General features: G+C 47.2%; 1 protein-coding gene across 6 annotated transcripts in view; it reads right to left on the reverse strand.

Moving 5' to 3' along the window:
- Positions 1 to 12,286, reverse strand: part of ITSN1 (intersectin 1) — a 98,370-nt gene that overhangs the window by 50,485 nt on the left and 35,599 nt on the right. For 4 of the 6 annotated variants that reach the window (XM_033517186.1, XM_015618743.3, XM_033517202.1 and 1 more), the window contains exons 6-14: positions 11,814 to 11,990; positions 11,167 to 11,260; positions 8,960 to 9,060; positions 8,270 to 8,333; positions 6,028 to 6,165; positions 5,109 to 5,224; positions 3,516 to 3,778; positions 2,493 to 2,642; positions 2,162 to 2,302 (exon numbers count right to left, since the gene is read on the reverse strand). In XM_033517186.1, coding sequence (XP_033373077.1) covers positions 2,162 to 2,302; positions 2,493 to 2,642; positions 3,516 to 3,778; positions 5,109 to 5,224; positions 6,028 to 6,165; positions 8,270 to 8,333; positions 8,960 to 9,060; positions 11,167 to 11,260; positions 11,814 to 11,990 — 1,244 coding nt within the window. The remainder of the gene's footprint in view (positions 1 to 2,161; positions 2,303 to 2,492; positions 2,643 to 3,515; positions 3,779 to 5,108; positions 5,225 to 6,027; positions 6,166 to 8,269; positions 8,334 to 8,959; positions 9,061 to 11,166; positions 11,261 to 11,813; positions 11,991 to 12,286) is intronic. The other 2 variants (XM_033517237.1, XM_033517254.1) reach the window with 2 other exon arrangements.

Consider the following 12,286-nt stretch of genomic DNA (forward strand, 5'->3'; position numbering starts at 1 on the left):
TTAGGGCAAGGCTCTTCTTTCCCCAGAGGCTGCTGGCACTGCCCAGGCTCCCCAGGGAATGGGCACGGCCCCGAGGCTGCCACAGCTCCAGGAGCATCCAGGGATGCCCAGGCTGGGCTTGTTGGGGGGTCTGGGCAGGGCAGGGGGGCACTGGGGGATCCTGGGGGTCCCTCCAGCTCAGGACATTCCATGATTCCATTCTGGGACTACTGGGAAACTGCAATATACACAATATATAAGCTTGCTGTGGTGGGAGGTTCCCTGCCCATGGCAGGGGGTGGATGAGCTCTAAGGTCCCTTCCAAACCCAACCCCTCTGTGTTTCTGTGATTCTGACAACACTGCAGATCAACCAAGCAGCAGAATGGACATCAACATCAAGCAGAAGTTCTCCTTCTCCAAGTACAAAAAGCACCACAGGACAGCATTTGAGGGTGGGATGTGATCACAACATCAGCTGCTTTGTTTGTAAAGGCCAGAACACTTCCAAACATCCCAGATTACTCAATACACGAATAGTTTGGGGAGTGTGTAAGGACAGAGAATGCCAAGGGATCAGGAAGGTCAAGTCCTGTTTGCTGAAAGCACAGACAACCATGGAATAAGCATCTAGCCAAGAACAGCCACATGGATCCCACATCCCTTCCTTGTACTGAAGGAACACATGAAAGAAATTAACAGCATCAGAAGCTCTGGAAATTGGTGCAACAAGAAATGGTCAAGAGTTGAGTAATGTCCCAAATGGAAATCAAAACCCAGTTCCTGCCCCTTGCACAAGTGAAAATTCTCTTTTCAAAGCTCAGCAAGGAGCTCAGTGATCCCTGCAGGAACTGAGCAAGCCCCACCCAGCACAAACGTGTTTCAAACCCTGCCCAGGTGCTGGGAGAGCAGGATCCTTCTGAGCACCCCTGCAACTGGCACAGCTCCTCATCACCAGGATTAACTGGGACACCACTCCTTCCACAGGTTAAATCAAACTGCAGCTTGGAACTAATTAATGGGCTGAAGAATAATTACTGCTTTGAATTAACTCATCTTCCCACAGGAAGTGTCAGATGTATTAAACTAAAGTCCTTACAATGAAGATTTATCACCCTACAAAGAAAATGACAATATAGACTTTTTAACCTATTTGAGAGTTTAAAGGATGAAAATATCCTTTTTTAAAACTCATTTACATCTTTAGTCTGTCCTCTACAGATGAGATAAGAAAATTTACAGGATATTTGAAAAAAAAAAAAAATGGTTTTTTGGGAAAAAGCTCCAAGTTTCTCCCTAGACAAAATGTGTTCTTTCCTCCTAAGTAATGACATTTTCTAGGATCACAATTGGGATAAAAACACCTCAAGTGACACTAAGAAATATCAGTGGTGGAGATCAATGAGAGCAGACATCACCACACAGCTATTGCTGCCAAACCACCCCAAAGCCCAGGACCCAGGAGAACAAGTGCCTGGGAAAGCAGGAGTGAAGCTGGGATGGAAGAGCAGGATTAAGTTTTACACCTCAGCTCCATAAGCGTGAGATTTTTTGTAGTGGTACAAACACACTGAGAGCCCCCATGACCAGCCAAGAATTAATTTCAAGCCCTGTAAAGTATTGAATAAAGAGAAGAATTCCTAAATTAACTACTACAGCCCATTGAAAAACCCTTACAAACAACAAGGAATATTCTTTCACTAAAGGCAGACACCTGCTCAGCTCCAGCTCTGATGGGACAGAATTTTACATCAATAAGAAAGGTAAATGGATCAACAACTTTCACTGGGAACTTCCATTCTGAAAGTTCATTATTTTTTATAATTAAAAGAAAACATCAACAAGCCACTTCACTGCAATCAGTTCTTTCCCCCAGCACACAAACAGCAAAATTTACACAGGACAATTTCCTTCTCCTGATCCCCAACAACACCTGCAGCCAAAGCATTTCCTGCTCCCCACAGCAGGAGGATGAAGGGATAATCCCAGACAAACCTTCAAGTGTAGGAAGCAGTTCCTAGACACTAAATTAAGGAAGGACATTAATTTACAGGAATGACTAATTGTCTACAGTGATCCTTTAAGTGTGAGGAACAGCTCATTCCAGGTTTGCTCAGGGTATTGATGTTTTTGAGGAGGTCAAGATTCAAGGCTAAGAATAAAATGAGAGAATGTTTTCTCACCTGTAGCTGCTGCTGCAAATGGGTGATTTCTGCAATTCTGAGCTCTCTGGATTTATTTGTACTTTCAATTTCTTGTCTTTGGGTCGACAGCCGACACCTGATATCCTGAAGCTTCCCCTCCAACTGATTTCTCTTATCATTCTTTAAAAACAAAAAGAAAAAATATCTATTCTATAATGTGAATTTTTTTAAATGTTTGATTGTGCAAATCTGGATCTAAAAGCTACTTTTATTCCATATTTAAAAGAGAAATTCTAGAAAACAAACACAGCCAGGGCACAGTCACCACCACGCTGTGCTCATGTGTTTGAGCTGTGCCATCACCACTCACAAGAGCTTCCAGTTCAAATTCCAGGGTTTTCTTCTTTGCCTTCAGCACCACGATGTCCTCCTGCTCCTTGTTCCTCTGGTTCAGCAGCTCCTGCCGCCGGTTGCGCTCCCACTCCAGCTGCCTCTGCCTCTCCAGCTCCCGTTTGGCAGCCTGCAGATTCAGAAAGAAACATCTGGAATTTCAAATATTCATGTTGTGATAGTCACTTAGAACTCTGGTACAAGGTGAGTGCTGCTCTGTGCTCTGCACACACAGATTGCTTGGTGGTTGCAATGCTTTCCTGCACAGCAGAGGTGACTGAACAGAAAACCTCTCTGTTTTCCTGTTTCCCAAGATCCAGTTTGCTGATTTAACAGGTTGTTTAATACTAGGACTGGGAGAACTCTCCAGGACACATTTAAATCTCTTGCCAACCTCCAACTTTAGACCTTCTGTAGCTTTGCAAATGACAGCCAAGTGTTTCTGTGCTGAACCTATTGTGGCTTGGCAATGGGAGAAAAAAGGAGATTTTTGGGTTAACCAGGGTGTGTCTCCTTTAACAAACTGAAGGCCAGGTTGGATGGTGCTACCCCTGCCCATGGCAGAGGGTTGGAAATGGAGGATCTTTAAGGTCCCTCCCAACCCAAACTATTCTGGGACTTTGTGAAATGAAAATCACAAAATGCCAAAAAGTTTTTCTTCATTCATTCGCGCACCTCTTAACATCAAAAATAATAATAGTAGTAGTAGTAATAATAATAATAATAATAACAATAATAACAATAATAATAACAATAATAATAATTGTTATTAAAGGAGTGAGAGGTCAGGAGGGTGTTGTCCTAGCTGTCAATGTCTCATCCATTCATTTCACAGGACAAATGAAGCAAAAGCCACCCCTTCCTTGCCTTTAACACCCCAGAAATTTGAGCTCCTGCTTTAAGAGTTTGCTCCCCACCCTGGCAGCAGCACACTGAGTGCCTGGCACATGCCTGGATCCCCCCAGGCCAGGGCACAACCCCTCCCTGTGCTGCCCTGCCTTACCTCTCTCCTCTCAATTTCCTTCCTCCTCTCCTCCTCGCGCTGCCGCTCCAGCTCCCGCTGTTTCTCCAGCTGTTTCTCCAGCTCCAGCTGCCGCTTGCGCTCCTGCTCCTGCCGCTCTCGCTCCTTCCTCTCCTGCTCAGCCCTCTCCAGCTGGGCCAGCCGCTCCTGCTCCTTGCGCTGCTGCTCCAGCAGTGCCTGCCTGCGCTTCTCCAGCTCCAGGTTACCCCGCTCAAAGTTCTCCCGTTTCTTGTCCTCAAACGTCACTTTGTGCAGGGAAACACGGGACCAAAGGACAGTTATGCTCTGCCACGGGTCTCAAAACAAACCAAACACAGAAACCCAAAGGAATCCTAGCACTGTGAATCAACCTTCCAGCAGGAGAGGATGCACCTCCCCACCAGGGATAACAGCTCCACAGGCCAGCCTGGGGTTCAGCATTAGCACTGACATTGCTGAGCCCCTCAAAGCCACATCCTCAGCAAACCAAGGAGGGAATTTCCATTCCCATTCCTCAGGCCCCCAGCTTTCTCCACAAAGCTCAGCAAGTGGGGATAATTTAGACAAACCAGCTGATCCTCCATGAGGACGTGGATCTGGAATTCCTCTGTACATTGGATAATAGCAGCAGTCCAAGAGCCAACGCTCCCATTAGTGCAGAAAAAAGAATTCATCTGCTGACATCATCAAAAGGCCATTATGTAAATGACCAGAACTAATTTAAAGTTGCTGTTCTCCTCAGATTACTCATTACTGTCAGGAAGAGAAATGGTTTAGGTTCTTGAGCAGCTGAGGCCAGGAAGTCTGGATTCCTGCAGATCCACATCCTCACCACCTACTGTCCTAAAAGAACAGCCTCGCTTCCAGCACACCCTCTGCAGTCCCAGGCACTGCCCCTCCTTCCCCTCCCTCCAAATGATTCTTTCACTTCCCCTTCTGATCCTTTTCATACCCTCTGTGTCCCATTCCCACAGCCCAAAGCCCAGATCTCTCTCCTTTGTGTGGCCAGCTTGGGCATTTTTGGGATGCAAGGCCAGGGGAAGTCCACACTGCCTTCCACATGTGCACAGCTGGACACGTGCCCAACATCTGCTGAACCAGCTGAATTCTTCTTTTCCAGTTTGTACCCCTTTCCAGCTGCCAATTCCCTCTTCCTTTAGCTCTTTTCCTGGAACTGCTGAAATCTGTAGTAAGCCCCACACTGTTACACAGACTCCAAGGAAACTGGAAGGTCTCTGTGGGAATACTGGGATCTTTCACAGATTTGTGATCAGCCAAGCTTTGCTCCACCTAAGCCAGAGGATGGAGGCAGCAGGAATTTTTCCTTGCAATTCCCTGTGCCAGGGCTGCAAAGGGCTGGGGAGTGCAGGAGCCTGAAGGCTCTTCCCACCTCCAGTGCCTCCAACCCCAAGGATCAGGCACAGGAATGAACTGGACCCAGCAATGTGCCTCTGACCTGTCCCAAACTGCTCTGGAAAAATAACATTTCTCAGTCAGCCCATGTAACCTCCCAGGCTGTGACCTGATAGGAAAACTCCTCTGAAAACAGCACACTAAATATTCAAATATTTATTTATCCTGTTTTCCCTTGCTCACCTGGTAATTTCTTTTCCAGTTGCTGCTGTTCTTCTTCCAATGCTGGTTCTTCTGGTAACCTTTGGTCTACAGACACTGAACTGGCAGCAGAAACTCCACTGCCAGAGCGGACTCTTCTGCCAAGGAAACAGCAATTACAGGTGCTTAACAGAACCCAGGCCTACCCAAATTATTTCTGATTTAATGATGAGATCAAATTAAATGCAATGATGTAATGTTTAATGGTACTTGGGGTTCGTTCAGTGCTGCCCAGAGGGTCTCACTCAGGCATTGCCTCAGGAGAACAGGGTTTTCCAGGATCCCAGGAGCTGAGAACCCCAGTTCCAAATTCTGCTTCCAGATGGTTTAACCCTGTCCCCAAGATCTCTCACTTGGGGGAAGATTTTTCCCCAGGAAGTCTGGGTTTGGGGAAATGCTGACTTAAACTACAGCAAAAATAGCAGAGACAGAGGCAGAGCCCATTATAGTCAAGCTAAAAGCAAGATCCCAGGTGGAATACACAAAACCTGGGAATCTTTAGGAGGATACCTGAAAAACATGGTATAAAAACACTTATTTCCCTTGCTGTTGCTGCCCTCCCTTCTATTTTTCCACAAAGAAGTGAAATGGAGCAAGAGAAGTGATGAGTGACCCCACTGTTCCCAGACTCAGCTGTAGCAAAATAGGTCTGGATTTGGTGCAGTGCAAATCCACACTGGAATTCCAAGACATTCCAACTGCTCCACAGGAGGATAAACCTGAAGTTAAATCTAGATTTCTATGGCCAGACTGAGCAAGTTTGGAGAGCATAAACACCCACCCAAACCCTGTCCTTACAGGCAGAAGGTGAGGGCTCAGTGTTCTGCTCTTGGCTCTCACAGAACCATCCCAAAGGAAATACAAAACCCAGGAGTGAGATTCCCAAGGGATGAGCAGTTACCTGAAGGAAGGTGGGATGTACTCAGGGGGCAGGGCAGGTGGCAGTGGCTGACCAGACATTGCTACATCAATGAGGTGCATAGCCAGGATAAACTCCTCAGCTGTCAGCTTCCCATCTTGATCAATGTCAGAGAGATTCCTTGTTAAAGGGAAGGGGCAAAGCAAGGAAATTATGAAATATTAAAAAACACTGTTCAAAGGCATTGTTTCAACACATACAGTTCTAAATTAATTCCATTTTTTCACTATTTTTTCCACACTACTCTGCTTTTGCTAAAGAAATGAAAAGCCAACCCCTATTTCCCCCATTTTTCATGGCTGTCTGCCTGAAATCCAGCCTTGCAGCCACTTCTCCTTCACCTGCTCTGAATGCTGCCTGGAGCACGTGCCAGAGAAGGAGCTTTAACCACTGGAGCTCTCCTGAACATCCAAAAATCCAGCTCAGGTGTTTGGCAGAACTTTTAGGTTTGGTCTCCTTCGTCCCTGGAGGCTCCTGTCTCACATTCCAGGGCTCCCACTGGCAGTGAAATCAAAGCCACTGATGTTGCAGTCCTGACAAGCACCAACCCACCCTGGCATTATGCACATATTAAAAATGATGGAGTAATGTCTCTGGATGGCCCAAAGCAAAGCTCCAACAGAGGCACAAAATGCTTTTACTGCTGCTAAAGTTGGTGTTGGATTAAATTAACAGCCAGGGACAGCAGCAGGGAGCGGCTGCAGCTGGCCCAGCAGGGATTTAGGTTGGCTTTTAGGGCAAGGCTCTTCTTTCCCCAGAGGCTGCTGGCACTGCCCAGGCTCCCCAGGGAATGGGCACGGCCCCGAGGCTGCCACAGCTCCAGGAGCATCCAGGGATGCCCAGGCTGGGCTTGTTGGGGGGTCTGGGCAGGGCAGGGGGGCACTGGGGGATCCTGGGGGTCCCTCCCAGCTCAGGATTTGTTTCTCCAGCATGCTGCACTCTAATCATGTAGGAAAATCTCCCAAGATACTGTGAAAATCAAAGTGAAATAAGTGATAAATTCTTTTGAAGTCCCAAGGCACAGGAATTTGCTGATGGGATTCAAATTTGGGAGACCATCACTCGACCCACACCTGTGACACTGAATTAACTCCTCAGGCTGGAGCACAGGAAGAAGCCAGGAGCTTGGGAATGTGCCATGCACAGGAACTGCTGATCAGCTGGCAGATAGCTGGGTTAGAACTCCCAGGACAGCCCAGAGGCTGAGCACCAACTCCTCCCTCTGAGTGTCTGAGTCAGGGATTTCAGCCCCAGCACAGGCTGACAAACCTCAGCCCAGACAGCAGCAGAACCCCCAGCAGGGCTCAGGAAAGGACCAGCAAGAGCTGCAATATCCCCTCCTTATCTCAGTGCATTGGCAGCTGTCAATGTCCCCAGCTCAGCAAGTCCTGTCTGCAGCTCCTGGAGCGAGCTGGTGGCAGCTGCCTGCCCACACAAGCACTCCAAGGCTGCCAAAAGCAGAGCATTTCTTGGTTAATCATCTGCTGGGGGACTGGGTTGGTTTGTTTTTATCCCTTTGTTAGGAAACAGAGAAGGAAAGAGTGGTTTTTAATTTATAACACAACTCCCAGTGCTTTGCAAAGAGAACAAGTGGAGCTGAATGGCCTTGTCAGAGTGACTGCACCACTGCCATCCTCACACTGAGCCCCTGGGCCAGCTCCAATGCTTCTCAAGCAAACACTCCTAAAGGACAGAAGTTAATTAGGAACAACTTTCCATGGGGCAATAAAAACATAATAAAGTTCAGCAAACAACAAGTTGGAAGGAAAAAGGGAAGCTGAGACAAATCCTTTTAAAATCCATTATTGTAAAGGTCTCTAAGTCCAGCCCTTGGGAAATCAGCCCTCCCAAAGCCATGGAAAAGGCAGAGAAACCTCACAGAAAGTGTGGTTTGGGTGAAGATTCCTGTTCTGCCACCTGTGCAAAGGTAAATGTTTCCCTGGTGTTCTGTCAGGGGATGTGGAAGGCACAGGAACATCTGCTCTGCCTAAAAACCCAGCACTGACCCCCAACTTCCAAAACATCACACAAAAGATGCTCCTGGTGCTCTTGTGGAATAATATTAATAAAGGCATAGAAGTGAAGGTTTTGTTTATAAAGTTACACATGACAAAGAGCAACGTGTGATTTATCAGTGGGACTGAAAATGGAGAAAACCCCAGGGACTCCAGTGCAGAGGTTTCAGGAGAATCTGTTTTGTTGGAAATGGAAACATTTATTTTACCATATTGTAGCCAGCTGAGCCTGGGGTAAACTTGACTGCATAAGAATCGTTCTTGCCTGGGGACCTAAAAGGGAAACAAATATCAACAAAATTAGCAAGAAATGTGACCAGCAGGAACTTGGCTCCCCCAAATAACCAAGAAAAAACACTTCACTTCTGCAGAATCCCAGACTGGGCTGGGCTGGGAGGGACCTCAGAGCCCATTTCATTCCCAGCCCTGCCATGGCCACCTCCCACTGTCCCAGGAGCTCCCAATGTCCAGCCTGGCCTTGGGCACTGCCAGGGATCCAGGGGCAGCCAAATCACTCAGATTAAAACCCAAGAAAGCTCTAAACCAGAGCCATGCACAGAACTGGTGAAATCAAGCCAGACCAGTCTCTCCCTGGAGCTGGACACTGCTCCCAGCAGAGCCTGAACCAAGCACTGGAAATGGCTGCATGAGCTTTCACAGAGCTCACTGGACCCTTTTCCAGAAACATTTCCCAGGGTCAACTTGGCAGAAAATAAAGGAAAGGTGGTGATAAAATGATCCCAGCTGCAATGAATATTTGCTTCTAAACAAGACCATTAAGCACCTGGGAGATTCAAACAGGAAAACACTGATGTGTCTCTTCTCTGTGAACACCCTCAGTGGCATGAAATTGGCTCTTACAGCTGGAAACAAGGAGACAACAGAAGCTGTGCCAGTACCTGTCAAGTGTCCACTCATGGTTTTGTCGTGGCTGTTGAAGAGCTGCCGGTACTTGAGCCGTGAGGACTGAGGCACAGCCCACTCTGCCACGGCAGGAGAGCTGCAAGGACAGCAGGGAGAACAGGGAGAATTGGAAATTCCATCTCAGGAAGGCAATGGCAACAATCACAGAGTCAAAAATCACAGTAGGGTTTGGGCTGGAGGGAGCTCAGAGCCCCTCCAGAGCCCCCCAGCCATGGCAGGGACACCTCCCACTGTCCCAGGAGCTCCCAATGTCCAGCCTGGCCTTGGGCACTGCCAGGGATCCAGGGGCAGCCCCAGCTGCTCTGGAATTCCTGGGCCAGGCCCTCAGCCCCCTCACAAGAGGCTGAAGTGCTGCACTGAGATCAAGTTTTATATCTGAAAATGTTCTTTTCCCCAGTTGTGCCGTGAGGGTGGGGAGGTACTGAGGTGTCCCAGAGCAGCTGGGGCTGCCCCTGGATCCCTGGCAGTGCCCAAGGCCAGGCTGGACATTGGGAGCTCCTGGGACAGTGGGAGGGGTCCCTGCCATGGCAGGGCTGGGAATGGGTGGGATTTGAGGTCCCTCCCACCCCAAACTATTCAAAGATTCCAAGATCTAATATTCCCAGATATTCCTGAAACCACCACAGGTTTGACCTCTTGTTTGCAAACATTTATCACAATTCAGTCTCTTGGAAGATAATTTTTTTCCTAAGAGTTTTGCTTTTTTCTTTACTGGCAGAGAATGAAGGAACCTAAGTTGTTCAGAGGAGCTACAAGCTCTTACCTAAACATGTAACAGGAAATGCAGAATAACATTTTACCCTGTCTTTAACTGTTTCTCTTAGCCAAATAGAGCTGATGAAGGAAAAGAAATGTAAAATATACTGGAAATGTAAAAAAAAAAAGGTGTGAAAAAGCCACATTTGAATGTAAAGTTTCTCATAAGGGAACGAGTTCTCATAGAGCTCACTGGGCCCTTTTATATTCCCAGTTTTAGTTCATTCCCATTGCAGGCTGAGCTGATTTGCAGCTCTAATTTCCCAGGCTTGATGGCTGAGAAGTCTTAATTCTGAAAAACAATGAGCAGAGTTTTTCTGCCTTTAGGCACATTCAAACTTTGTCCTTTTTTTGACCTTATAAACCACTCTCACATGACAAGACACAAACCAGTATCTCTATTTCTATTTTTGATTTCCAAACTCTTGAGCTTTAATAATACCCTTCATGGGAGCAAAGCAAAAACAAGCTGGATAATATCTTATAATAATCTTATTTTCAATAATGGAAATAAGAAAAAAGGTTAAATATTTAATTTTTACTCAGAGGAATTCCTCCTCAGTTTTGCTGGAATTGGGGGTTCCATACATTTTAACTTCTGTGTTACACACAAATTATATCAGAACATCCCTATTCTGTTCCTGGCTGGTTTAGATTTCAGAGATAAAATTAATTGCTTTGAAAGATTTTTAATTATTTGCCAATACTGAATAGTGTCACTTGTCTAATAGCAGGGCAATACACAAGCCTGCAGAAGGAAATGAAAATAAAACCAGATCATTTAATTGTGTCCCAAGCCATTTTCCTCCTGTAAAAAACCTGTGCCATAAAGAACCTGCCATAGATCTGTGAGACAGATGATTTACAAGGACTTTGGGAAATCCCTCTCTCATCTCCTCTAAGGAAGTTCTATTTTGTTACAACCATTTTTAAAAATGCCCAACCACACATTTTTCTAGGCCTTGGAATAATCTAAAAGCCTTTAAGTGACTTTTCACACAGAATTTTAAGAATATAAAAGAAACAGTGATGTGGAGTACATTTAAAATATGAGACCTATTAAATATTTTGCTTTTGGCAATTACCCTGGAGTTGCTAATTTTAAATAATGTATTACTTGTCTTGTTTTCACAGTAGCAGGAGAGTCTGTGCACGATGCAGGTTTTGTTTATAGAAGCAAATGCTGTTCCAAAAATCAAGTGAAGATGTCAGAGCTGTTAGTAGTTATTATTTTATTTCCATGATTCCCTGCTCCTGGAGCATTCCCTGTAAAGCCACAGCACCCCACAGAATGCTGAAGTGGTACCTCTGCAGGAACTGATTTCTGCCAGAACTATTATTTCAGACAAGCACCTTGGGAAAGGGAAGTTTTCCCAGCCCTGGGGACCCAACCCCCCCTGGCTGTCCCTCCCTGCCCCAGCCCCACCTGGCCACGTCGAAGGATTGTGCCTTTTGCAGCTTTGCATTGAGCTGAGCTCCCGGCCCCGAGCGGCTGAAGGAAGAACTCTTTGGCAAAGTGGCTGGGAAGAGAGAAAACAGGGATTTATTGCTATTCCCATGACATTCATTCAGCTCCTACATCAAGTACAGGCACTGTGGGTCTGATGGGAACTTTTTTAACAATATAAAGGTCACAGAGTCCAGCAGGACAGGGGGAAACACAAGGGCACTTCCCTCGTATCTTTTTACTTCCACAGCTTTGTGGAAACCCTGTTGATACCAAATTACATTTTGGTACATGTTAGAAACCGTATGTAGCTCAGTATTAGAGTCACCCTAACAAACAGCAGTACTTCAGTAGCTATAAAGAGACAGGAGAGGCCCAATTTCCAGGCAACAGTTTCCTGGCAAGTTCATTTCTCCGAGTGCTGTTTTATCTTCTCACCACGAGGGACTCCTGCGGGAGGCCACGTCCACATTCCTTCCTTTAGCTCTTCTCCAAGTGTGCCAAGTGGGCTAAAGCAAAGCACAGTCCTTCCCCAAAGGCATCACTCAGAGTGGCTAATTCCATGTGTCCCAAGGAAATGCAGGGGAGCTGTTAGGAGCAGGAGACAGAGAGTGAGAGCAGCGTACCGGGGTGAGCGAAAGCAGGCAGGGGCTGGATGACAGCAGGAGCTCCGTTAGCCAGGGGAGGGACGGCGGCGGGGACAGAGGACACCAGTGGGGGGGACATCCCCACGACTGGGATGGATGCCATGGGCACTGTGGCCACAGTGGAGAGGGATGGCATGTTGGCAATGCCCCCGAGACCTACGGGCGAGAAAAGCACAGGTTGGTTCTGATGCGCGCCCGCAGGGCACCGACAGCTCCAGCGGCAGCTCCCGAGCCCTGGGACAGCCCTCCCAGCACAGCAGGGACAGGAACAGGACACAGGGCACAGGGACAGCCCCACAGCACTGCCCCAAACTGTCCTGCAGCACCTGCAAACAAAGGAAATGTGGGCCTTGGAGGGAGTGAGGAGCAGCACTGGCAGGCACAGGGAGGAGTGAAGCCCCAGACTGAGAAAGGAGCTGCAGGAGCTGATCCTCAGGAGCTGCAGGATTTGA

Source organism: Parus major, chromosome 1 (genome assembly GCF_001522545.3).
Source record: "Parus major isolate Abel chromosome 1, Parus_major1.1, whole genome shotgun sequence".
NCBI lineage: Eukaryota > Metazoa > Chordata > Aves > Passeriformes > Paridae > Parus > Parus major.